The 27,935-nt window shown below is 48.3% G+C and overlaps 1 protein-coding gene across 1 annotated transcript in view; it reads left to right on the top strand.

Moving 5' to 3' along the window:
* The window catches only part of LOC125945809 (uncharacterized), a 46,441-nt gene that overhangs the window by 16,845 nt on the left and 1,661 nt on the right, over window positions 1-27,935 (top strand). Inside the window, exons 5-6 of the mRNA XM_049668101.1 lie at window positions 8,521-8,780; window positions 27,526-27,914. Coding sequence (XP_049524058.1) covers window positions 8,521-8,780; window positions 27,526-27,914 — 649 coding nt within the window. The remainder of the gene's footprint in view (window positions 1-8,520; window positions 8,781-27,525; window positions 27,915-27,935) is intronic.

The raw sequence follows: 27,935 nt of genomic DNA, 5'->3' as shown, positions 1-27,935 counted from the left end.
CCCACTCTACGAAAACTTGTGCTCTGGTCCCAACGAAACGTGAGCTTGCGTCCCAGAAGACTTTTAAACAGCACACTCATGACGGAAACAGTTGCACCCGTGTCGACTAAAGCCATGGTAGACACACCGTCAATACACACATGAACCCTATTCTTGAGCATGAAAATAGTTGGAGGTATCTCAGTCGGCTGCACAGATTTTCCAGCGACCTCACCCCCATCGATCGCGCTGGCTAGTTTTCCGGCCGGGGTGACGGGAAGCGGCGCCGCGGAGATGACGACGAAATACGCCGCCGGGGAGATGGTGATCGATACGCTCGGAAAGCTCGGAAGTAGTCGGAAGCAGGCGAACGGTTACGAGGTCTTCCCTCTCCAAAGTAGCTTCCTAAGGTGTAGTTACGTGGCCTTTCTTCTCGGGAGTGGCTTCCTAGAGCGGAGTTTCCTGGCCGCTGGTTGTCCATGATACGACCACTGTGCCACGCAGACGGCATCGATTGCCCATAGCTCGATGGTCGACGTTTGGTGCAGTATCTAGCTACGTGACCTGGTGTGCCACAGCTGTAGCACACAGGCATAGGGCGAACATCGGGATGCTGATGACACTGTTCAGCCGTGACCATGCGTTGAGAGTAACGAATATTCTCTCCTTGCGAGTCCTAGGCAGTGGCTGGACGTCGTGAGTAGAGATGGGCAAAACGGCTCACTTCAGTGAGCGGCTCGGAACGGCTCAGCTCACTGAAATGAGCCGGTTCATTTGAACGGCTCACCGGTTCAACGTGTAACCTGTGTTATGCATATTCTATATTTATCTGGCTTTGAAAAAAAAACGATATATGCACAATTTAATAACCGTGTTATTGGTATTTTCGCTATGTTTAGAGAATATTTTTGCATATATTAAAAGCGTAAATTTAATTGTAATGAAACTTTCTTTTCTGGTATTGGTAATAAAATGCTTATGATACTGTGGCAGGCAGAACGCAACGTACTTTTTTCAGAAAAAAATATGTAACTTCACCATCATTACAGAAGCTTGTCTGTTTTTGTGGTACTTTAAAATCAACTTTTGTCAAAATGAGAACACAAAATGATTGTACATTATGTTTCACTATAATATGAGTAAGCTGTAACGCCATGCAAAATGAATGCAGCAATCATTTCTTGAAGTACAATACAAAAAGTCATACGAAAGATCCACAAAACTGCCACACGTACCTTTCGTTTTTCTTTCTCTTGAGGGCACGCGTGATACTGGCGATCATGCCATCATACGCCAGGACAAAAAAATGAAGTTCTATTCCAACACAACACATCATTGGCCTCGTTTTAATGACGTGCAAATGATACACGCTCAGAAAATGCACTGAAGTGGATGTCATGGGCGACATTTTCATGACTACGCTAATTATAAAAAATGAAGTCCAGGACGTCAACTGTACGTTCACCTGTTGTCTTTAAAGATACGGAAGACCATCTTCGAAGTGTTATTAGACCAGCGCACGATGTGTGATAGGTGAGAGTCGTGAGCCATCGTTCGAACAGCAGCAGGCAACTAACGGTACCATACTTTGCAAATTAAGACTTCTTCACTTCTCCCCTCGGTGGCATCGGGTGCCACACGCAAAAAGACCAAAGAGACTGCTGCGCACACCACACACTGCGAGCGAGTACCAGTAGTGCGAGTCTGCCCACACCGGCCACCATTCGTCGGTCAGAAATCGAAATCTCGAAACCGACCAGAAGACCCAGCTCGGACGGAACGGTTTGGCACGGCTCATTCAAGGAGAGAGAACCGGCTTCCTCACTCCGAAAGAACCGCCGCTCACTTACTGAACCACGGCTCAATCGCTCTTCAAAAGAGCGGCTCAAAAGATCCGGCTCGTTCCTGAGCGCTCTCTAGGAACGGTTCCTCACGCTCACTGAACGAGAGAGAGCCCAGCTGGCTTCCGCAATCCGAAAGAACCGCCGCTCACTTACTGAACCAGGGCTCCCTCGCTCTTCAAAAGAGCGGCTTGCTCCTGAGCGCTCAGGAGCGAGCCGGATCTTTTGAAGAGCGAGGGAGCCGCGGCGAAAAGAGCGGCTCGCTCAGGAACGAGCCGGATTTTTCAGCGGGAGCCGTGGTTCAGTAGAGAGTTTTAGTTTCACGTACGTGGAAGAGTTCGCGTACGTGGAGCTCCTACGTGACTGAAATGCGCATGCGCAGAACGTGGAGGCCGCCCGCGCGTCTTGCGGACGCGCGTGAAAACTTCGCGCTTGCGTTGCGTGCTCTACGTACGTGGCGGTCCGACGGGGCGCTCTCGCGAGTTACGAAACTATCGAGAGACAGCAGGTTTCAAGATGGCGGCAGACCAAGCGAACGCTCCGAGCAGTGCTCCGCGCCTAAGATTTTCAAAAAGTGACGACTTAGATCTACTTCGTGATGTTCGAGAGTGCAACCCATTCGAAATTATGATGCGGCATCCAATGAGATGGACTGAAATCGCCGTGCGGCTGTCGGCGGCCAGGGGAAAAGTGTTCAGTGCTCGAACTGTGCACGATCGCGCAGACCTCCTGCTCACGCAGTACGCTGACAAGGACAGCAAAAGCCTCTGCACCTTGCTGCTTCAGTTGTGTGTAGCGCAAATAGATAGACGGTAAAGGTCAGTATACTTTTCGCATGCGGAAGCATCCATCGATATGTATGCGAGGGCTCCACACAGGGACTTCTGGCGCTGCATCTGCGTACGTGAAACTATAAACGTAGCGAACGCGTGCTGCGGAACATGCGCAGAGTTCTCACGTTTGCGTACGCTAAGCATCCACGTACGTGAAACTAAAACTCTCTAGTAAGTGAGCGCCCGTGAGCCGAAGGCGAGGGGGTGAAGGCGACTCTTGCAAGGAAGGGCGGGAGGGCTTTCTCGTACAGCTAATAGATGGCGCGGAAGTCGCACCCAGCAGAAGACCCGGCTCTGATGGAACGCATCGGCACGGCTCTCTGAACACGAGAGAACCGGCTCCCTTTCTCCAAAAGAACCTCCGCTCATTTTTACTGAACCACCGCTCACTCGCTCTTTAAAAAGAGCCGCTCACAAGATCCGGCTCGCTCCTGAGCGACCCATCTCTAGTCGTGAGCGACCGTTGCGTGGGCGCTGATCAAGGCTTCAGTCAAAAGAATCGTTATAGGACGGCTGGTTCAGGTCATAATCAGCTGTGAAAGTCGGCTGCGTTTACCGAGTGCTGCCAATGAGTCAAGGGGGTTGCACAAATGGCGTCTCAGAAAGTGCAGGAGCTGTAACAGTGGGGCCACATACCGTGCTTGTTCTTCATGTCGAAGGAGTTCCTCACGGACAATCTGCCGAATGGTGGACGATAAGTCTGTTGGAGGATTCGTGTCCACACTGGCTACCGTCGTCACATTAGCTAGCCGTCCAAATTTCGGGGCAATTCGACGAGTCTTCAGTGTTTCGAAGGTACGGCAGTGCCGTATCACATCTGATACGGTTTCCAAGTTATCTTTCCCAATGAGGAAGTTGTACACATGTTCCGCGATTCCCTTCAAAGGGTGTCCCACCTTATCCTCTTCTGACATTCGGGGGTTTACGGTCTTACGCAGTTTTAGAACGTCCTCGATGAATGTGGTGCATGTTTCACCGGGGACCTGAGCCCTCTGAGCTAACGTTAATTCCGCTCGTTTCTTCTTGGCATCTGAATCGCCAAAACACTTCTTAATCTCGTCAACAAAACATGTCCAGGCAGTTAGCGCGTCCGCATGGTTGTCATACCAAACCATCCCTGTGTCACTCAAAAAGAAAACAACGTTCCTCAGTTGGGAGGCGGCGTTCCGATGATTGTACTGGCTTACCCTTTCATAATGGGTGCACCACTCATCGACATCTTCTCCTGCCTTTGCGGAGAACGTGCGTGGCTCTCGGTAGTGTTGAATCGGAGCTGGTCCTGCTGATGCAGTACTGGGAGCATCTTCCTCTCTCGGCATGATAGTGGTCGATGGCAAAAAGTCCGGCAAGGCGGCGGCTTCTACGAAGGTCTTGTACGGATGATTCCGTTGTCAGTCGTGGGAGGTACCCAGCACATCTCCACCAAATGTTACACCGTGAAGCGTTTATTTAAATCTGCAGGGCAGATAAATCGGAACGGTTGGTGTGTTTCGAGCCCGGTACAAAAACAAACAGCCGAACGTCGTCTTCCGTCTCCACCGACAGTCCCTGAGGTCATTCGCGCTATTTCTGGCCTCTGTTATGAGAACTCGTGACTATATATTGTGTTACGCTAAAGCTACGGCAAGGACGGGCGAAGAGGAGAACGAAGTGCGCTTGTCTTTGTAGTGGCTCGGTGTCGGCGCGGCCCCTTTTCATCAATTCATATTTTAAATAAACACCCCCCATCGTAACAGTTTTGGTGGACGGTGCGGGGTAAAACAACGGCGGCCCCGAAGACCGACGAATAACGGCCCGCAGAAGCGCAATCCTTGGAGATTCGCCGATGTCACCGAATTGCCGGTCTTCCACCGGAGATGGCTTCCGATGGCGACAACCCGCCACCTTCTTCCAGCTACCCATGGCAGCCCTACATCAAACCACTAACCTTCGCCGCAAAAAGCCGGGGAAGACGTGGACGGATGGCTCAGCTTTTACCAACGCGCAAGTCGGTTCAATGACTGGAATGCCACCGCCCAGCTTAACAACGTTGCCTTCTTCCTCAAGGGAACCGCGTCTGTGTGGCTTGAAAACCACGAAGAAAGCATGACGACGTAGGAAAAGTTCTTAGAGGAAATCAAGAAGTGCTTCGGAGTTCCAGCAGCTAAAAAGAAGCGTGCAGAACAAACCCTAATGCAGCGAGCGCAAGTTCCCGGCGAAACCTGCACGACGTATATCGAGAAAGTACTGAAGTCTGAAGTTGTGCAAGGCTCTGGACCCTCAGATGACAGAAGGGGAGAAAGTTAGTCATCCTCTAAAAGGGATCGCCGAGGACGTGTACCAGTTCTTTATCAGCAAAGACAGTCTGGATTCCGTAAGCAACGTCATTCGGCAGTGCCGCACGTTTGAAGCCTTGAAAGCTCGGCGTATCCTACCGAAGTTCGGCCGCCTGGCCAACGTAACTAACTTCGCCAGTGTTGACGTGGTCCCAGCTCCATCCGACCTTGCGTCAATTATTCGGCAAGTGGTGCGCGAAGAGCTTGACCAATGTGAGGCGGCTTCCCTCTGTACTCCGCGGGTTCGAGAACCCCCTTCTCACTCCGACTTCGGTGAGACATCCACCAATGCCGCCTCCGTAGACGCCTGCAACTTCGCTCCTCGTTCAAGAGCGCCAAACCCTACTCTGAATGCGCATCCCAGTTATAAGTTGCACGACGGTTACTCACCCAGAGCACCTGCAGTTTCTCACGAGTGGGATGGCCGTGCCTGTTATCCGGCTAATGACAATTTCAGTGCGTCCCGTGAGCGTCCCATCTGCTTCTAATGCGGTATTCGCGGTCACGTCGCCAGATTTTGTCATCGCCCACGCACGTCACCCCCGTCGTATGAGCGACCACGCATGTTTTATCGGCGTAGCAATCGGCACGGTGACGGGACACGCTTGCCTTCTGACTCCGATAGCAGGACAAACCACCAGGCGAATTACCGTAGGGACTCTCCGGATTCTGTGCGGAGCTTGACGCCACCGCCTTCATGCCAGCGCAGGTCTCCCATCTCCGCGACGACGTCTCACGTCACCGCCGCCGGGAAACTAGGCGGCGCGACCAATGGAGGTGAGGCCGCCAGTCATCATCAGCTACACGCCCCTATGCCTCCGCCAGTCACCATGCGTCATAACAAGATTCATGTTTTAGTGGACAATGTTGCTACGTTGGCCTTAGGTGGACACGGGAGCGAGTGTCTCCGTTATCAGTCAGGATTTAAAAACCCGACTAGGCCGTACTCTGGCGCAGAAATGCTAAAACGTGATCAACTTGCGCCAATCATGCAGCTGGTACCGCACAGTTTCTGCGCAGCGTTAGCTGCTTCGAAGAAAGTACTGGCGAATCTGGGCCGATCTAGAAGACCGGTGCAGTCTAAAAGAGCGTCTGAAAACGCGATGGATTGAGGAATGAGCAAGAGAAACAGGCACGTGAAGCATGCGCCGAACGTATCAAAATGCTATGCGCTTTTGATAAGAGAATGCCTGCGAATGTGGCGTAATCGTTAGAGCATTGGGCTGCCGTGATCTAAACCTGAGGACCGATTCCAATGTCGCTCGAGCATTTCTATCCATTAAAGAAGTCCGAATTGAGGACAGGCAACAACCTACTGATCTAACGCAAAGTGCATGGACTGACGCGAAAAATGCTTGGCATGAATACAGGAATGCTCAATTGTAGCGCAAAGTGTAATCTTCCCAAGCCAGGACAGTTACCGAACAGAAGACAGTCATGGAGGTGTGCGAAAATGGGACACCATGAAATATGGAGATCACGGGATTCAAATTGATGTGTAATTCAAGCCTCTTTTGATCACAAATTGATTCTCATAAGACAGCTATTAGAGTGTGCATCATCAAAGTTGTGTTTTTTTAAGATGATTTATTATATTTTTGGGTTGGCACACACACATCATCAGAAGTATTTCAGTATAAAAAAAGTTCGCAAGCAGCAATACTGTCGTGGCAATGATTTGAGGATACGTGGCTCTTATTGAATGGCAGCGCACATGATTGCTTCGGTACTTATGCGAGGCTACCGTCCTTGTGACTTCTGTGGTCTGCTTATGAGGTACAAAATGCCTTTTACTCGTCCTCCAGAAGCTCCGCGCATACAGCTGCCCTACTGGTGGAACTTGGCCCAGTTTTGAAAGAACCGTATCATAAAAGACGGTCCGCAAAATTTTTTAAAAGTTGTGTGCGTAGGGCAAGTTACACGGGTCTGCAAACAAGAGACCACATAAGGCCTAGTTTCACTGCGGGAGGTTTTGGGTTCGATTCCCACCACCGCCGGACACCCATGCACTGGCTCAAAAGGGTCGCAAGCGTACCTCGGCCTGGCGTTCGGCTACCTTTAGGGGTGACACATTTGGGAAAGGAGCACGTCGAAACCCTCGTGAGCACAAAAAAGTCATGCTTGGCCCGCTCCCCCGGCGGCCATATCGCATGTGGCTCCCCAAATGCACCTACTGAGGTGGGGATGCCTCCGGGTTGGAGACAAACACCTCTTTCCAAGCGTTGGAGTCCCATGATGGCTGAGCACTGGGCCAGGAGTGCCCTTGTACCTATTTTACCAGTAGGTATACCTGGCGGCAACGCTTGCCTCCCATAGCCGCGGAGGTTGCTCTTCAACAGGGCCATCTGTATCTTTACATCTCTGGCCTCTTCGTTTTCGGACATCGGATATACTGGTCTACAGCTGGCACTGCGCTTACTGGCTTCTCTCACGCTGGCAAAAAATCCATGACACTCTCATATTACCGTTTTCAGCATAGAGTTACATAGACAGTCGTCACTGTGGATAAAAAATAACTCATACCTAGTCGCGGCGGTAGTCAAGTGGCAAGGCGTTTTGCTAGTGATCTGGAGGCGACAGGTTCATGGCCGCGGTGACGTATTTCAATTCCGGTGAAATACAGAAGTGATTGTGCACTTAGGTTTACGTGTACATTAAAGAACCCCAGCTGGTCAAACTTGATACAGCGTTCTCCACTACGGTTAGCCACTTATAATATCGTGGGTATTACACATAAAACTCCAGAAAGCAACGAAAAAAACTTGTAATAAAATGTTACACTATGTCCATGTAACTGAGGCGGCATTATGTAGCCTTTTCGTTGGACGGAAAAAAAATTTGTGCGATAAACATTTTTCGGTCCCTCGCTAGTTTGGAGTTTTACTGCGCTAAAGAAGCCCAAACGTGCAAAACCATTTAGAGTATTTTGCCGTACTTCTAGTGCAAACGTGCTTGGGTAACCAACATATTTGCACTAAAATTTAGGATTGAGTCTTCAAAAGATATATGACCAAACTAAACTATAAATTTAGCGAAGCTCTTCAGTGCTCCTTAGATGTTTCAGGCTACGCTGTTGTTGAAATGCCAGACAGTGCCAATGAAAACTTATTGTTCTCCATTTGAGCCAGATGCAGACACTTGTTCACGGAGATGTGACTGCGGATAAATAACAAGCAAGATGCTGCAGACTTCTGAATGCTCGCATTTTTGACCAAGGAATAGTGCGTCACTACCATAACAAAGCAAGATATATGTACGCGTCACGTAATTCGACGTAACATTCAATCTCATACATTTGTGTCGCAAGATATGGCGTAGTTAGTGCACGGAAGTTGTCGCAGACGTGAACCTATCAAGACCAAATTAATGGAGCGACACGTTTCTCCAACCACCGTCCAGAGCGCACCGCTTGCCCTTAACCAAATCATAGTCGGCCATATTTGAAGCACAATGTTGCATAGATAACAGGTGATGTGACCTAACATTGTTTGTCATTGTCATTGTTTAATGGGATGTTCGTTAAACTTCCAGGGCCCGGTGTTTTCATTGCAGCCTGACTCTCCACACCCTTTTTCTGGGAACGTGCTGGCCACGCCCGAGTCGCCCCCCATGAGCCACTCCATGGTGCTTCGCGAAGCCCAGCGCATTGTGCAGTGTCTAGAGGAGCTGGCCACAACACCACTGGTTGACACGCGCCAGCCCACACTGGTCGACTTCACTCTGGACAGCCCCGAGCTGGAGGCGGCCCGCGCGCCTTGCCGCAAACTCTTTGAGTCTCCAGAAAGGGAGGCTCCCAATGATGCCGACAACTCGTGAGTGACTCTTATTCCTCTCGTTGCACTCTTGTCGTGGAAAGGCAGTTACGGGACACCAAACAGAAGTCATATCAGACTGACAAAAGTATTCTTAAAAAATTATATTTGGGTTGGTGTTGTAGCGATGTGTTGATTTTTACGCGGCCAATGTTCCATTTTGTAAGTTTATTGCTGAAGCCGCAGTGCTGTGACGGTGTGATGTCAATAATTTAAAGGTATGTTTTAACAGCGAAGCTGTTTAAAATCCGCTGTAATTTGTGGTTCGTGGTGCGTATCAAGAAACTACCAAGAAATAAAAGAAGATAAACTTTCCTGCCAAGTCGGCACTGGAACCCGCATACCCCTGGCCCCAAAGCGAGCGTCGTAACCACTAGGCTATACAGCCAAACCTGCGGATCATGCATTTATGCGAACCATATGACGGCGTTCGAGCATCGTCGTCTTCGTCCACAGCTGGCGCGTTCGTACGCTCATGATCCGCGAAGTGAAGAGGTTTTGCGCGCAATGAGAGATAGAGAGAGAGAGACGCATTCACAGAGCGGGTCTCCTGGAACGCGGTGTCGGTGTTGCAAGCTGCGCTATGCAACGCGCAGTGACGGCCGTAAGTCCGGCACGCGCGAAAAGAATTAATCATCATCATGAGTAATAAGACGAAAAGTTCGCGCGCAATTACGGAAAATGCTAGGCTACGATCCGCCCAGCTTCGCTCTTTCAAGCGTTGCGCGGCCGAGTGCAAGGTTAAGCGTTTTTAACGCGACAGCGTTAAGGGCCCCATGTCGCAGAAAATCCGGCGTCGGCATGCGATGTCGACGGGTGGCGGAGAAAATCATCCCCAACCACGCAGGCCCTCCGAATATATTTAGGTACATGTATATGCCACGCCTTCTTATATAACATTCGGTATATGCGGGTTATATTGCCACACCATTCTATGATTAATGTTGCTCATACTTTGTCTTGCATTCTTGGTAGAGCTATTTCTCGGAATTTTGAGAATGACAATCCGCAAACAAATGTCATGCAACAAAACACCCACAGCGCATGCCTTTTATGCTAAATCTTCTCAGACTGAAATACCAAAAGTACGAAACAAAAACCGAAACCTGACAATTTTGCTTTTTTTTTTTTGACCCGGCTGTGCAATATCTCCGGGATCACCCGACGCATGAGGCCGTGTTTATACCGGAAAGCTCGCCTTCGTGCATAGCGTTCGCCGCCAGTGTTTCCCGGTAACCATTACGGTTGCTTAAGCTGCAGTTGTAGGAAGCGTGAAAAGCAGTCAGGAATGTATTAATGCTATCGCGTTCCACTCTTAAAAGCGAAGCTTGAGCGTCCTTCAATTGTTTTGTATTTGGTTCATTGTAGCTCAGTAAATTCTAGAAACTTGCCAAATTTTGCCTGTGGTGTTTTTAGAATACAATGTAATCTTCATTGATAAAACAATTAACTAGGCGTGAGCAGACGCCACCAAAATCGGCCATCACTGTGAACTGGCGCGAACTTCAAGGCAGTATCTCCACCAGTCTCTCGCCTTTGTATTTACCCTCTTACTAAGACTCTGCTTCCAGTAAGAATCTTGCCGATGTACGTACGCGCAAATCACGTAAATTCGCGCGAATCTGACACTGACATTTTGGGCAGTATGCATAAACAGGAGAGGAACGTTTGTTTGCTTAAATGAATTATGCTCATGGTTACGTTTAAATAACGAATAGGCATAATTTTCCTAAGTTTTTGTAGAAATAGACAAGTTGCTTGGACGACTTAAAGGTAGTAATCATTGTAGTGCTTCAAAAAGGATCTTGCGTTGTCATAAATTGTGGTTTTGTGCCTAACTAATAGTGGGAAACGTAGGCATATAAAGGTTTTAAAAGTTTCAATAATAATGAAATTATGCTCGTGACGACGTTTGTTTCCTGTAGTAAGGATATTTAGGTATCACTAGTTTCATCACTGACTAATTCTTTAGCAAAAAAGCCGTCACATCCCACGCCCTGTGGAAATCGATGTTAGGCGAAGTAGTGTGGGGAGCCTACAAAGTTAACGAAGTGACTAAGAGAGCACCAAGACGTAGGTAGATCTTTGATGACCTACATGACCGGCATGTCATGACATTCATGTCATAAGTCCTAAGGAGTCCCTTTAGCTAGACATGAGAGACCTTAAGGCGAAAGCCTTAGTCATGCTCACGACTAAGACCATCAACCTGTAGCCTTTTCCTTCACTTAGTACCACCTCCGAACTCATTTCAGTGGTTTTTAGTGTTAATCTTTTTTCGCTGAGTCATTCTCATTTTTGCTGAGTCATGGTCATGACTATACTTCAACCACAATCCTTTCGTGTTTCCTTCACTTAATGCCCACGTCCGAAGCCATTTCAGTGGTTTTTGGGTATTAATCTTTTTTTCGTTCAGTCATTGTCATTTTTGCTCAGTAATGGTCATGACTATGACTTCTATCATCATCCTTTAGTGTTTCATTCACTTACTGCCCACGTCCGAACCCATTCCAGTGGTTCTTGAGTGTTAATCCTTTTTTCGCTGAGTCATTGTCCTTTTTGCTGAGTCATGCTCATGACTATGACTTCTACCAGCATCCCTTAGTGTTTCCTTCACTTAGTAGCCACGTCCGAAACTATTTCAGTGGTATTTGAGTGTGAATCTTTTTCGCTGCGTCATTGTCATGACCTACATGACACGCATGTCATGACATGTCATGACCTATCACTTGTTTGCCATACACTCCTGTCCTACTATGCCAATTTTGGTACCTACCAAGTTAACGAATCGACCATGAGCCCCAAGATGTAGGTGCCTGTTTCATGACCTACATGACATGGATGTCTTGACATTCATGTCATGACACATTATTTATGCTCATCATATACTGTTGTCATAATATGCCACTTTTGGTACATACCAAGTTGACGAAACGACCATGAGAGCACAAAGACGTAGGCGGCTAGATAGATACTGTCAAAGTAGCAAATGTTCGCCAAGAAATGCTTCGCATTTAATATGCCCGGCAGACTAGACATTTATGATGGTAGTAAATAATGCTGTGCTTGTGTTGCGATTTATCTCAGTCGACGTCTACGAGCTAAGGTCCCTGTTTACTACGAGTGACTTAAAAGCGCAGGCTTATCTGCGGTGCATGTGACACGCGCGGGCGTTTCGCCGGATTATACCTGTGCTTTATGCTGATATAAATAACGGCAGTAAAAAACGGCTTGGAAGTGTCCTGCGCTCTATAACTTGGTTGGCGTCCAAGGGCGAGGACATTGAAGGCGCAGGTGTTGTCCGTCTACACGCGCGGCGCAGTTAAACATTACGAAGTGGACGCTATAGATTGGCAGGCAGCCGGTGTGACTGGCGGCGTTTGGCGCACTTTGTCGGGGAAGCGCTGTAATGGAATATGTCCGATATCACGCCAGAGCCGCTAGATCAGAGTGCATCGCACGCTATCTTGGCTGGCCGGCAGCATGCTGGCCTTCAGTTCGAATTCACTTGAGAGATTGCGTTGAGTTGGCGACATGGAGGAAGGAAAAACTGAGGAGAGGCCCTGACGTCACTCATTTTGAAGCCTCCGTGATGCCGGAAGTTGGCGCTACAGCGCCATCGTGTCGGGGCATATTCTCCTCTCTTGTTTACATTTCTCACCTCCAGCGTGCAGCCATGCCCGGCTGCGCGCAGGCACTGTAGAGATAGGATCAACGGATCAAATCGCTATTTACCATCGCGATACCGGCGCCAAAGCCATGTCATCCCAGTACTGTGCTCTGTAGCGTCGAAAGAGGTTTATAGCGAACTCCGCAAATTAGACGATGAGGCCGGATCCCCCTAGTTCTGCCGGCATTTGTGAAAATAAATCGAGCAATAATTCTCACCGTACTCCAAGAATTAGGGTGACCACCCGTCCCGCGGGACTGTCCCGCATTGAGGGCTTTTGTCCCGCGTCCCGCAAGAAATACGAAAATCTTCAAAAATGTCCCGCTTTATAATTATTGCTTGGCAGTGCCTTGAGTTCAGCTGCATCTGGCGACCCTGTTTGTTAGATGCAAGCTAGCACTCCAAGCTTCCAAAAAAAAAAAGTCAGCTAGGCACGCGGTTCATGGCGGCGACGAAGGCTTCTAGCGTCAGATGCGTGCACCGTCTCGTCATTCATCCAGATGTGGGCCATTGGTTGAATTGGTTGCGGATTGCTGAATTTTTATGTTGATATTAATAACTTTGTTTCGTGTCGGAGCATATTACAATGATGCATAAAATAGTTTGCTTTACACAGATGTGTGTTTGAACTTCAACATTTATCATTTACTCTATTTCCCTGTTTCAGAGATGACAAAGTATAGCAAGTGAAAATTTCTCGTCAGAAGTTAAAACATACATTATTGTAAATAATTTCTCACCAGACTCGCTAGGTTTGATGTGTGCGCACGTTCTTCTATCGAACCTTTCTCACACTTGCTACAAAGCATGAATCACTTCCCTGCGCCCCACGGGCACCCTGATAACATGTCTACAGTAAGCAGAGTTCACCCCTTTATTTTTAACACGAAGGTGTTTTATGCCGGGGTCCACCAAGACTTCACTGACGTATTTCCGTCACGGAAATACGTCAGCTTACAATGTACACGAACATAATACAAAGAAAGAAACCAGAAGAAAAAGTTCCACAAACATGCAAAATTTGGAAATTGAACCCACGACCTCTCGGTCCGCGACGATAGATCGCCGAGCGTTTAACCCATTGCGCCACAAACGCATTTGCAGAGAGCTACACAGACGCGCCTTATATATCTAACACTCCTCCGTGTACCCGCGCTCTTGCTCGGGGCGGTGCCGCCGCCTACGAGCAGAAAAGAGAAGTACTGCATTATGACACTAACGCGCACCGACAGTGAACGCTTCGGTGGTCTCAGCACTACGACGCCTCGATGCCAGCATTCGAAGGGACGCTGGCATCAAGAAGCACTACCAACGCCACCTAGGTGGCGTTCACCGTACTCAGCACAGCGGAGCGTGGCCTCCGCAATTAGCTCTGAAAATGTTTCTGAAGTTGATCGCGGAGGCTGCAATTACGACGCGCTGTACGCGCTGATTTGACTCGGTGACGATTCAGTTACGTGCTTTGTCTTGCGCGTTGCATTAGTGTGTCAGTTACGTGCTTCGTCTTTCGCGTTGTGCTAGCGTGTGCAGCGTAGTGCAGCTTCCATATGCACGACGGTTGCTCATGGTCATCGACGTTGGTAGTCGTGATGGAGGAGACGTGCCACCAGGCGTCAGCGTGGGTGCATCAACGCCTAAGGGCGCTTTAGCCACAAAACACCAATAGACATTATATATCAATGTGCAATAAACATTACACTACTTCTGTGAAGACACGTTTCACTTTCGTGTTCTATACCGATTCCTATATAAGAGGGATCAACCACATTTTTTTATTTATTACATGCCTGCATCGGCCATGCGGACATTACAGCAGGGGGGTTCATTGCAAAGGAAGCAACAAGTGATCACATACACAAAGCGCGATAAAACGCATCATTGTTTTGAATATTAAAAATGTCAGGCGAAAGAGCATTCTGTTCTCTTATAGTTTCAACAAAAAAGGAATACCGAAAGACGTCACCCCTAAAAGGGAACTCGCGGACTTTCAGTGCATGGTCGCGTCTCATCGGCACATAAGTCGGCGACTGAATATATCTTTCTCTCCCAGTCCCTGTTTTAGAATAGTAAACAGCGTGACAAAATTTCAACCTGATATTTTTATTGCGATAGCAATTATATGGACACTTCAACCAGATTTCTGCCGTCGCCGTCGTCGTCGCCGTCGCCGTCGCCGTGAGGTTCCCTATAGATAAAATCTTCGCCGCGCGCCGTATGCCCGAGCGGAAGCGTGCGGGGACGCGCGCTATCACGGAGAACGAACGCACTCAATCACCCACGCGCAAGCAAGGAAGCGGGAAGCCAGCGCCGGAGGGAGCGCGGGGGGGGGGGGGGGGGCACTTCTACTCTGCCAACAACTGCGCTCGTCGCTCGCTCGCCCGCACCGTCTCTTATCTCCACACGGCTCTGACCTTTATGCGCCGTGCATTCGCCGCTCAGTTTCCGTTGACGCGTTAGACCGCACGTACTTTCGCCCGCGGCGGCGTATGCGCTCGCTGCCAGCGTTTTGACAGTCGTTGTCTGCAGTCATTCAGTGTGATCTATTCCTGTTTGTTTGTGCGCGCTCACACCACGCTTGTTCATTCAAATAGTAATAGTCGGGCCACATTTTCCAACGCACGCTACACATGCAATGCTGCCCGGATCGGCAGTGCAGCACTACAGGTGTGTCCCTTCGCACGCACTGCCCACGGGAAGCGCTTCTCATCAACACCACCGTTTCACACGCGCCTTCTCGTGGTCATCGAGTCTCTCTTCATGTCGGTCTACTTACGCCGAGGCACACCTGCTTACTTAATCAGCTCATGTTTACTACAATTCATATTGCTACCAAAGCCGCTCACCTTACTTCGTATGACATTGCTGTGTTGCTATCGCATTCATTGCTTCACCCTTAGGGCGAAACTGTGCCATTTTTTCGTCGGTCGTTTAATGCTTGTCACGATAATTTAGTTTTACCTTCTGTAATACTTAATTTTCTACTGTAATTATTAAGAAGAAACCTAGCTGCCCTGTTCTGCACCCTTTCGAGGTGTTCCGTGAGATTGGCTGCCTACGGATCCCAACAGATACAACCGTAGTCGAGGCGACTACGAACATAATTGAAAAGCAATTGCTCTTTTAATTTATCCGGTAAATGACTGAAATTACGGCACAGAAATCCCAATGAACCTATTGCCTTATTCTTAATGCGCCCGTTCTAGGTCAGACGGCATTGAATTCCTAAATATTTGTATTCATCAGCCTTCTTAATGCCATATTATTCAAGATGTAAGTACATGACTGAAATGCGCGTTTCCTTGTAAAATTGATGTCAACACATTTTTGAACATTTAGTGCCATTTCTCATGTATTGCACCATGTTCCTACTATGTCTAAATCAGTCTGTAATGATGGAATGTCACTTGCATTATCTCTTCTGACTTTATAAATGACGCAATCATCCGCAAACATTCTAACTGAAGACATGACGTCAGTGGCAATATCAATAATAATGAGTAAAAATAAAAGGGTACCCAAAGCTCTTCCATGAGAAACACCTGAGGTTATCGGTACATGTACAGAAGAAAAACCGTTGAGCACCACAGACTGGTGTCTGGCGCGAAGATATTCGGCAATCCAAGCAATGACACTGTTGTCCAGTTTGAACGCCCTAAATTTTGAGATTAGGAGATCATGTGCAACCATGTCGAAGGTTTTTTTTTAAATCTAGAAATATGCTGTCTATTATTTTGGTTTTGTGTATTGCCGAGGCCAGATTATGAAAGAAGTCAGCTGTGTAGAACTTGAAAAACCTTGTCGAAAACCGTGCTGACTAGAGCTTAGAATATTGTGTTTAACTAAATGTGACATGATCGAAGTATAAATTACGTGTTCCATTACCTTGCAGGTGATACTTATTAAAGACACTAGTCTGTAGTCCTCAATGGCACTTCTCGATCCGCCTTTGTGAATGAGCACAAACCTTGTGAGCTTCCAATCACGCGATAAACAAGATTTAGATAAACACTCTGTAAATAAACGAGAAAAGTAAAAACACAATATTCCAGAACAGTTTTCAAGAACCGCTGCCGGGATATCATGATGGCCACAAGCGGTCGTTGGCTCTATTCTCTGCAGGAATTTACGCAACCCTTCCACACCAAATAGAACCTCAGGTATTTGATTATTGTCCATTTGGAAGATCACATTCACAGTGCGAGAACGGTTTGGTCCAAACACTGACGAGAGAAAATTACTAAAGAGTTTCACTTCGTCATCATCAGTTATGGCTTCCGAGCTCTTTAAAGGGGAATAGAATTGTTTTCTTTACCATTAACCGTAACAAATCTCCAGAACTCTTTGGAATCATTGAGCAACTTTACACGAAGGCTGATTCTTGGGTTAGTTGGTACGGTTTCCTCATATTGGCTAAGCCTTTAGCTCAATTTAAAAAAGACAGTGACATGACAAAGAGCGCTTTCCTGTGTCTCTGTCACGTCCGTTTTTTTTAATGGTGCTAAAGGTTTACACCAAGGTTTTCAAAATAAGTACGCTTGGCCTTCTCCGCTAGACCCTGAAAGTTTCTTTCAGGCATTTCAGCTCTAACCAAGTATCCTTGGACTTCTCTCTCCCAAACTTGAGATAATGTCACGTGGTAGTGACGCTGAAGTAAACAGTCGTAAAACTGTGTGTGGACGAAACTGATTCTTTATTGGGCGAACCTGTGCCCACAAAAGCAAGCTACACTCGAAGCACAACGAAAGCGGCGAACACAGTCGGCGATCGTCGAAATCTGATCAGCGGCGAAACGCGTCGGCTTTTATACCTGAGTCACCGAAGGTTCCAGATTAATCCCTGATGCCCGCGTGTCTTCCAGAAAGTTCTAGACAATTCGCGTCGCTCATACAATCAGATTACATGGGCGTCGGTGGCCACAGACGACGGATAGAAGCATTGATAACGTCCGAGAAGCTTCCAATGCAGGCGCGCAGGAGGTGGCCACAGACGACGGATAGAAGCATTGATAACGTCCGAGAAGCTTCCAATGCAGGCGCGTCCTGCGCCGAGCGATAACGTTTAACATTTGTCAGCCGGTGTTGAAAGCGGCCACCGGTGAAAGATAAGCATGTGTACGTGTCAATAAACTCTCCTGATTTTTCGCAGTAGGGTTCGCAGGTGATGATTAAACCAAGGCTTATCCTATGACCGCTTAGATTTGATAACATGAGTAGGAACAAAAGTACCGTGCAATTAAAAAATCTTGTCTTTAAACAGCTTCCATAACTGTTCAATGTCCAATTCATCAACTAACGCATCAAACGTAAGAAAGTAGGACTGAAACGCCGAAATTATAGCACCAAAATCAGCCCTTTTATACACGTAAATTTTTCTGGGTTCCTTTTTGCACGGACACATATTAAACCTTTATATCAGCAGTAAAAAGACGATGGTCACTTAAATCGAGCAGCATATTCACATTCGTGATAATATTCGGAACATTCATCATCATCATCATCATCAGCCTATATTTATGTCCACTGCAGGACGAAGGCCTCTCCCTGCGATCTCCAATTACTCCTGTCTTGGTAGCAAATCAAGTACATGACCTGTGCCGTCGTTCCGTGATGCATCACGAATGTACTGTTGAAACGCAAGATCACTGGCAATTAGATCCAAAAATGCAGAGCACACACGGCCATTGACCGATGCTACGGGGCCATCGCACAACCAGTGTATATCTGGAAGATTAAAATCTCCCCCTACAATTATGATATCATTTTAAGCCTATCAAGGAAAGCAGACAGGTGAGCAAACTGGTCGTAGGATGATCCGGGAAGAAGGCAATATCATCCAATAACTAAAAGTTTAACACCGAAGCTGTTTAACCCATTAATTCCCAGTATGTGAAACACTACTCCAAATTTTTAAATATTTCTTCCTTGCGTCCTTAGAGTCACTGGGAAGACAAATATTCAATAAAAAATTCGAATGTATAGTCTGCGAAATAATTATGGAGTGTTGAATATATGCAACACTCCATAATTATTTCACAGACTATACATTCGAACGCATATATATGCAGCACTGGGTCGTAATGAACAATAGTGAGGCCAAACTAAGTGCACAAACTTTTTTTTTTAGCACCGTCCCTTTTGGCGCATATAACATTCAAAACAATACAACGCATAAATAGGCCTGTTCGCAGCTTACTGGTGGCAAGTTACAAAACAGTTGCGATCCCTCTTTAAACAAAGCATCACCTGACATTTCGAACAAGTGTGTGTAGTGCGTGTAGTCGCTGCGCATGCCTTGCCGCGGTTCCGCCGTGCATTCCATGTGGGCCAGCGTTCCTTGTTGTTTGTTCTGACGTCACGAGGGGCAATTAGGCACACTTTCTTGAGTGGTGTGACATTCTCAATTAAAGTGCGCCTTGGTGGTCGCTTGTTGTGCAAGATAAGGCTTGTAGCAAGCTCAGAGAGGAATTCTCTCAAGGGTGTAGGCGACGATGTCTTATGCTGAAGGATTCTCTTCTACATGAGCCGTACGTTTACAGCAGCGATTTTCAGCGTATGTTAAATTAAATACATATACCAGGATTCTGACGGCAAAACAGTAGGAGAAGCACATTTTGTCAAGAAGGTCCACGCCACCCATCGATCTGTTATAGGCAGGAATAATCGCTGGATAATCTACGAAGACATGCTTTTTTTCCTTGCTATCCCATATTTTCACGGACATAACCGGGTTGGCACCAATGCGGTTGAAAGGGAGAGTTAAAGAGCGGTTGTCATACCACTTCACGGCCATTATTGTCTTTTGATCACAGGAGTCAACTAAAGTATCATCAGTACCCCGACCCCGCGTTTTCATCAATTTCTCATTTATTAACTTGCCACACTTGAGTCTGTTTTCGCGGACGGATTCCCATTTTTGTGAGTTCTACAAGGTGAGGGTCCGAAAAGAAGTTGTCAGTGACAACTAGATTGTCGTATTGCTTTGGAAAGCACGAACACAACTAGAGCAACACACCACCTCCCAACCCAAGCTGGTAGCCATCCTGGTAGCCATAAAAACCTTTGCTGCAGTGTTGGTATACATCAAAATCGTAGCACAGACCTGATTCTCCTGAACGCGCCCAAAGCTTCAGGCCCCATTTGCTTTTCGGTTTATTAGGCATGTATTGACGCATGTAAGAACGTCTACGGAAAGTGATCAAGATGTCGTCCATTGCTGACTTTTTTTTCTTAGGGCAAGGCAGTCATATTGCTGCGCAAAGAAGTGAGCCATACACGCACTTTCCAACACTCTTCTTTAAGCAATGGCTAATACCCCAGTAAACACGGTCTCCCAGTTCGACGACAGAAGAGAAGTGAAAGTCTACACTACAATTATTAGCGGGAACACAGCCAGCTGTGGAAGCAGACGACGACGACGAACACGGGAGGAATGACACAAGCGCGTGCTCGGCACGTGCTCGGCGCGTCATCCAACGGCACGAGCGCAAACCGAGGGTCGCCAACGAGCCAGCTGCGGAAGACGACGTTGCTCGAGCCAGTGCTGATCGTTTTTTCTCGCATGACAATATCGGAACAGCCACGGCTGCAGAAGCTTCTTCAAACTGAAGAGCTCGGGGATCGCAAACCTACGCAGCTCCTGCGTCGCATTCGACAACTCCTTGGAGGCAAGGCAACCACCTTCGATCAAAATTTGCTTCGAGAACTGTTCTTGCAATGTTTGCCTACCTCCGTCCGCATGGTGCACGGGCAAACTGCTAGCGATTGCTAGCAGTTTGCCCATGTCATAGCTCGCCCAACTTGCTGACTCGGTGATCAACGCATCGAGTCCCGCGGTTTTACTCGTGGAACGTTGCGATGCATTCACTGTGCAGCTCGCGCCCTCCCTGCAAAGCCTGCGCGAGGAATTCCTCGAGCTTATCCGCAAACTGTCAGACCAGATCGCCGCTCTATCAACTCGACGACCGCCCTATTCGTCGCGCGGCCTCTGTTTCTCGCGCAGCCACTCGCCGTCATCATCACGGCAAGGCGAGTGCTGGTACCATCGTACCTTCGGTAACGCAGTACGAAAGTGCACGGCTCGCCCTTTCTTTCCGGGAAGCTCCCCACCACACAGCTAGAAACGGCGAGTGGTGCTCGTGCCGAAATTGGCCGCTTATTCTTCGTGACCGACAGAACCACATGCGTGCGCTTTATCGTGGAAACTGGTGCAGAGGTCAGTGTCATACCATCCTCATCTCTGATTTGCCTGCGCAGGCAAGTCACATGAAGACTACAAGCTGCCATAAGGCCCCCATTGCAACCTATGGGGAACAAGCACTGTCCCTCCAAATCGGCTCCGCAGGACATTCCGTTGGATTTTTCTAATTGCTGATGTTTCCTAGCCCCTCTTGGTTGCGGATTTCCTGCGCCACTAGAGTCTCGTGTTGACATGCACCGCGAATGCCTCGTCGATGTGGCGACACATGTTTCTGTGTTGGTATAGCCTCGCGAGTGCCACTTCAGGCGGTCAACAGCGCATTGCCGAAGTTAGTCTACATGCAACTTATCGAGCAATTCCCATGCATTCTTCGACCAGCCAACTTCCTTTTGCCAATAAAACATGACGTCACTCACCATATCACTACAACGGGCCCACCCGTCCACGCTCGAGCTCGTCGCTTACCACATTATCACTGCAAGATCGCACGCGGCGAGTTCTAACACATACTCGAACTCGGAGGAGGAGGAAAAACATTTATTAAGGGCGGGATCGTGTGGCCTTCCTCAAGCCCTTACGCGTCTCCACTGCACCTTATGCCAAAGGCGTCGCCTGGCGACTGGATGCCCTGCGGAGAATACTGTATGCTCAACGATGCTGTTCCGGACCATTTCCCACTTCCGCACATTGTAGATATCTCTGCCCCACTGCATGGAGCAACGATATACTCTAAGAACGACCTAGTGAAGGCTTACCATTAAATTCCTGTGGCACCAGCGGATATCCCAAGACGGCAATAATCACGCCATTTGGTCTCTTCGAGTACGTGCGCATGCCCTTCGGCCGCCGCAATGCTGCACACTTTTAAACGATTCATCCATACAGTGACAAGAGGATTGCCTTTCTGTTTCGCATACATCGACTATTTGCTTGCATTTAGTCGCGAAGCAGAACAACACATTCAACATCTGGGCCAACTCTTTCATCACCTTGTAGAATACGGCCGTGTCATCAATAGGGCGAAGTGTCAATTTGGCGCGCCTGAATTGGACTTCATCGGTTACCGTATCGACAAGGATATGCCATCCGACCCTTGCCGTTAAGCCATACAAGATTTTCCTCAGTCATCTTCCATTCGCAAACTGCGCGAGCTTCTTGGCCTCGTGAATTTCTACAACTGCTTCATCCCTAACTGCGCCGCTTTTCTCCGGCCCCTAACGCACATGCCTCACGTGGTCCCTAGAAGCACTAAGCGCTCTTGATCCCATAAAGACCAAGCTATCTCAGGCAACCCTTCTCGTCCATCCGAGATCAGGAGCCCCACTTTGTCTCATGACCGATGCGCCCGATGCTGCTGTTGGAGCGGTGCTACAAAAATTCGCGGATAATGTCTGGCAGTACCTTTCCTTCTTTTCTCGAAAGCTTTCATCCACGGACACCCAATACAGCATATTTGGAAGAGAACTGCTCGGAATGTACATGTCTGTACATCATCACACACTTCCAGGAGGATGGTCACATTAGGACAGACCACAAATCTTTGACCTTCGCAATCCGGTCAAATTCTACCGAATTTTCACTACGAGAAACCCGTCATCTTGCCTTCATCGCGGAATTCACGACGGAGATACGGCGCGTGCAACTAAAGGACAATGCCGCTGCGGACGCGCTCTCGCGCTGTGCCTCTTCCATAACTGCGGACAACAACCCGGTTAGCATTGACTTCTCCGCACTTGATGCCTTGCAACAAGCCCACTGAGAGGTAATTGCGCTTCGTGGAAAACCCGGCGCCTTACATCTTCGTGATGTCCACTTTCCACCTTGCGCCGTCTCTATTCTTTGTGATGTCTCCATGGGTACCCCACGTCCAGTCGTTCCACTTAATGTCCGGCGCACCATTTTCGATGCCCTTCATAAGCTATCTCACCCTGGAATCCGGGCCACGCAACATCTGGTGACACAAGGTTTCAACTGGCCGGGCATGAAGAAGGACGTACCTAACTGGGCGTGTGTTTGTCTGGTATGCACACAATCGAAGGTTGACCAACACACAAGGGCACCTTTCGCCTCGTTTGCACTACCATCCGAACGATTCGACAAGGCACACATTGACATTTTGGGGCCACAGCCGCCATCAAACGGGAACACCAACCTCCTAACCTGCATAGATCGCTTTACCCGGTGGCCATCCGTACTGAAACAATCGCAAACGTGTTCGACGCGGGCTGGATTTTGCGATATGGCGTACCATCTACTATTACAACCGGCAGAGGACGCCAGTTTGAATCGGCGCTATTCAATAACCTGCGGAACCTCCGGGGCACTTCTCGCATACGCACCACGACATATCACACCATCGCTATTGGTCTTGTTGAACGTTTTCACCGCTCCATCGAGACCTCGCTCAGAGCGCAGCCTGACGCCACTCACTGGTCCACATCACTGCTACTGGTTATGGTGAGTGTTCGGGCTACAGTGAAGCAGGATATGCATTCTACGTCTGCCGAGATGATTTTACAGGGAAGCTGGCTCCAGGAGATTTCGTGCGGCAACGGAAGTAGATAGACCGGAAGTAGATGAACAATTTCAGACGCGTCGCGCCACCTTGTGGCGTCGTAAGAAAACTTAGAGATGACGGCGTTTTTACAGCGAAGCTGTTTAAGTCAGCCGTCATTTGTGGCGCGTAGCCGTGGTAGCCATGGCGACCCGGAGGAGGACGAGGAGGAGACCGCGTGCATGCACACGCGGTCCCCTCGTCGCGAGCTCCCTGCCTTCCCGACCCCTGCCTCTCTCCGCGGCGCGCCAGGATAATTCACCAAGATAATTACAATAGAATCAGGGCAACACTTGACTTCAATCAACCAAGAGAACCGACTGGTTTTAGGAAGGGATATTCTACAATGGATCACATCAATCTCATCAATCAGACAATCGAGAAATCTGTGGAGTACAATAAACCCCTCTATATGGTTTTCATGGATTATGGAAAGGCATTTGATTCCGCAGAGATACCATTAGTCATGGAGGCATTGCGTAATGAAGGTGTACAGGAGGCATACGTGAATTTCTTGAGAAATTTCTACAAAGATTCCACAACTACATTAGTTCTCCACAGGAAAAGTAGAAAATTCCCAATCAAGAACGGGGCCAGGCAAGGAGACAGAATCTCTCCCATGCTAGCTATTCACTGCATACTATAGAAGTATTCAAGCTCTGAAACTGGGAAGGCTTAAGAGTGAGGATCAACGGCGAATATCTTGGCACCCTTTGGTTTGCAGATGACATTGTCCTGTTCAGCCCTTAACCGAGAACGCGTAAGAGTGGGGTTGAAGATTAATATGCAGAACACAAAGGTAATCTTCAATTGCCCGGCAAGGAACGAATTCAGGATTGCCAGGCAGCCTCCTTTGTCTGTAAAGGAGTACATTTGTCAAGGTCAATTAATCACAGGGGAGCCTGATCATGAGAAGGAAATTTACAGAAGAAGAAAATTGGGTTGGAGTACACATAGCAGGCATTGCCAAATCCTGACTGGGAGCTTACCACTGTCGTTGAAAAGAAAAGTGTACTATCATTGCAATCTACTGGTGCTAACATGTGGGGCAGGAACTTGGAGGCTAACAAAGAAGCTTGAGAACAAGTTAAGGAGCGCACAAAGAGCGATGGAATGAAAAAAATGTCACAGTTTCGCCCTAAGGGCGAAGCAATGAATGCGATAGCAACACAGCAATGTCATACGAAGTAAGGTGAGCGGCTTTGGTAGCAATATGAATTGTAGTAAACATGAGCTGATTAAGTAAACAGGTGTGCTGCGGCGTAAGTAGACCGACATGAAGAGAGACTCGATGACCACGAGAAGGCGCGTGCGAAACGGTGGTGTTGATGAGAAGCGCTTCCCGTGGGCAGCGCGTGCGAAGGGACACACCTGTAGCGCTGCACTGCCGATCCGGGCAGCATTGCATGTGTAGCGTGCGTTGGAAAATGTGGCCCGACTATTACTAACTGAATGAACAAGCGTGGTGTGAGCGCACACAAACAAACATGAATAGATCACACTGAATGACTGCAGACAACGACCGTCAAAACTCTGGCAGCAAGCGGATACGCCGCAGGGGCGAAGGTACGTGCGGTCTATCGCTTCAACGGAAACTGAGCGGCGAATGCACGGCGCATAAAGGTCAGAGCCGTGTGGAGATAAGAGACTGTGCGAGCGAGCGACGAGCGCGGTTGTTGGCAGAGTGAAAGTGCGCCCCCCCCCCCCCCCCCCGCTCCCTCCGGCGCTGGCTTCCCGCTTCCTTGCTTGCGCGTGGGAGATTGAGTGCGTTCGCTCTCCGTGATAGCGCGCGTCCCCACACGCTTCCGCTCGGGCATACGGCACGCGGCGAAGATTTTATCTATAGGGAACCTCACGGCGACGGCGACGGCGACGACGACGGCGACGACGACGGCAGAATTCTGGTTGAAGTGTCCATATAATTGCTATGGCAATAAAATTTTAGGCCCAACGTTATGGGACAGGAAGAGAGCGGTGTGGTTCAGAGAGAAAATTGGGATAGCCGATATTCCCGTGGACATTAGGAGGAAAAAAAAGAGCTTGCCAGGCCACGTAATCAGCAGGGTGGATAAACGGCGCACCATTATAGTTACAGAATGGGTACCAAGAGAAGGGGAGCGTAGTCGAGGTCGGCAGAAAACTAGGTGGGGTGATACTAGGTGCGGTGAAACTAGGTGTGGTGCCATCGCCTTTAATCACTTTTCTTCTTCCAACAGTGCAGCGCTTTCAGCTTCTGTGGCTAGTTTTTCTTGTCGCGTCGAAGCGTTCGGCTGCAAATGTGCGGCCAACTGAAGGACCGCTGGCGTTTAAAACCCTGTCTCAGTGCCAAAAGATGACAATCAAGTGTATGGTGCCCTGTATCTGCCTCTTCAGCGTCGCTATTGGAAAGGACAAATGAAAGTTCAGCGTACAAGAAGTTACAGCTTGAGTGATATTCTGAACATACATTAGGAAGCAATCGGATGCAATATTCTTTTTGGTTTGGTTGAGCAGTAACTATATAGCGTATGTAATGCGGTCCTGTACAAAGCAATGGGGGCCAGAGGCCGCAGTTCCTTAAGTTTTGACTTGTTGCCAGGATGTTCTCGTTTGAGTGCCCGGATAACGGCTCTGGCTTTTGGCTCAAGGTCACTCGAAGGTCGCCAGGAACGGGAGCTTTTTTCACCATTTTTAAGCATTTCACGCTTCAAAAACTCTTAACCTGCACTCGGCACCGCAACGTTTGAAACAGCGAAGCTGGGCAATCGTAGCCCAACATTTTCCGGAAGTGCGCGCAAACTTTTCATCTTATTACTCATGATGATGATAATTATTTTCGCGCGTCTCGGACTTACGGCCGTCACTGTGCGTTGCATAGCACAGCTTGCAACATCGATACCGCGTTGCAATGCCGACAACGCGTTCCAACAGACCCGGTCCGGGAATGCGTCTCTCTCTCTCTCACTCTCATAGCGCGCAAGACCTCTTCACCTCGCAGAGCACGAGCGTGCGAACGCTCCGGCTGTGGACGAAGACGACGAAACTAGAACGCAATGATATGGTTCGCATAAATGCATGTTCTGCAAGCGCGGCTGTATAGCCACAGCCGAAGTATAGGTTACGACGCTTGCCTTGGGAGCAGGGGTACGCTGGTTTGAATCCCGCCTCGGCAAGAAAGCTTATCTTCTTTTATTTCTTAATAGTTTCTTGATACGAACCATAAATTACGGCTGGGTCAAACTACTTCGCTGTTAAAAAATATGCGTACGCTTTTCAGCAACACGTGCACAACACTAAGGACACTTGCAGCGTAGTTCACCCTCAGTTACCTATACCTTCGCGTGGAACTTGTACGCACATTTCTTGTCTGATGTGAAACAGTACTGTGCAGTGCATTTCCTCTACATTACTAATGTGATTCAACCGCAGCTACCTTAAAACGATGATACTACTGCAGCCTTGGATATTGGTTTGGTCTCGACGAGACATGTTTTCTTGGTGTGTTCTCTGTAGGCAACACTCATCGACAAGTGTTAAAAGACCCTATTAAAATCGTAAAGCTCCTGCACATGCTTGTATTGAAATCAACGTACCCCCGCCAGAGTGAAAAGTCCGAAGGCAAGAATAGTACATTGCATATGAATTGTGGGAAACGTAAGGAATAAAAGCAACCCAGAAGAAACTCATGGGTAGTTGCACGCTATTTTGTTAGCACACAAAAACAATATGGACTTCAAGGCACGTACCAAAATTCGAGGTCTTGGTATATCAGCTTAGTGGTGATTGTTCAAATCTGCCAACTAAAACTGCTCAGTCTTCCCTGCTTCTCTCATATTTGACCCAATTTTGGATTGTTTTGTTTGGGAAGGCAGGGACGGTCTTGCCACTAGCTATTATGGAAGTTTCTTTATTTTTGAAGTTGCTGAATTTGTCAAAGAATATGCAAGGCAACCAAATAATGAAAACAAAGTCATGCAATGGATATTTTTTATTTATATGTTGAACAACCATAGTTGAATATGAGTGATTTGCTACAGCGCAGGTAGGGAAGATTTGGCCACTGGTCTAGAAATTTATAATTGACTGCCAGATACATCTGGACAAGGTGTTGTGCTATGTCTAGTAAGTTGTTCGTTGCATCTATTAGCTTGTGCATAAACGTAAAAGAACTTGTGTTGCTGCCTTAAATCTACAAATAACGCAACATCCTAAAGAGAAATATCTGCACACGCGCTTTTCTAGCAACCTAGTAAGTCGTCACATTCTCCAAAACCCCGTCAATTTTGTAATTTTCAACCATAGTTATGAAGAGGAGGATAAAATGTCGTTTTTATTCGAAATCGCAGGACTGAGAATTGGCTGGCATTTGCTGAGGAGCACTTGCGCGCCATTTCTTTGCGCACGAGCACACCCCAACAGCTGTCCCCGACCGCACCTGCATTTGAGGCGAGTTTTACCGTTGACGCAACAGACGCACCGAGAGACACTCCGGCCGAAGGGGGGAAAGAAACTGGACCTGGTGCACTTGTCCCTGGAGTGTTGGTCAGTGGTGCAGGAGACGCGCCTTCAAGCCCAGACCTTGTGACCCGTGGCAAAGCACTCAAAGATTTCGGTGCTTGGGAGGGTGCCACAGCTAAAGTATCGGCGGTCGGTGCACTACAAAAGTCGTCTTCCTCAGCCACAGGACACCTCCAGGTGTCATACCAGGGGGCCGACAGCCCCGGCCACCACATCGGTAATGCTCGCCCAGACACCA

Source organism: Dermacentor silvarum, chromosome 5 (assembly GCF_013339745.2).
Source record: "Dermacentor silvarum isolate Dsil-2018 chromosome 5, BIME_Dsil_1.4, whole genome shotgun sequence".
Lineage (NCBI taxonomy): Eukaryota > Metazoa > Arthropoda > Arachnida > Ixodida > Ixodidae > Dermacentor > Dermacentor silvarum.
The sequence above is the reverse complement of the archived record's forward strand: the minus strand, read 5'-3'. Positions and strand labels throughout refer to the sequence as shown.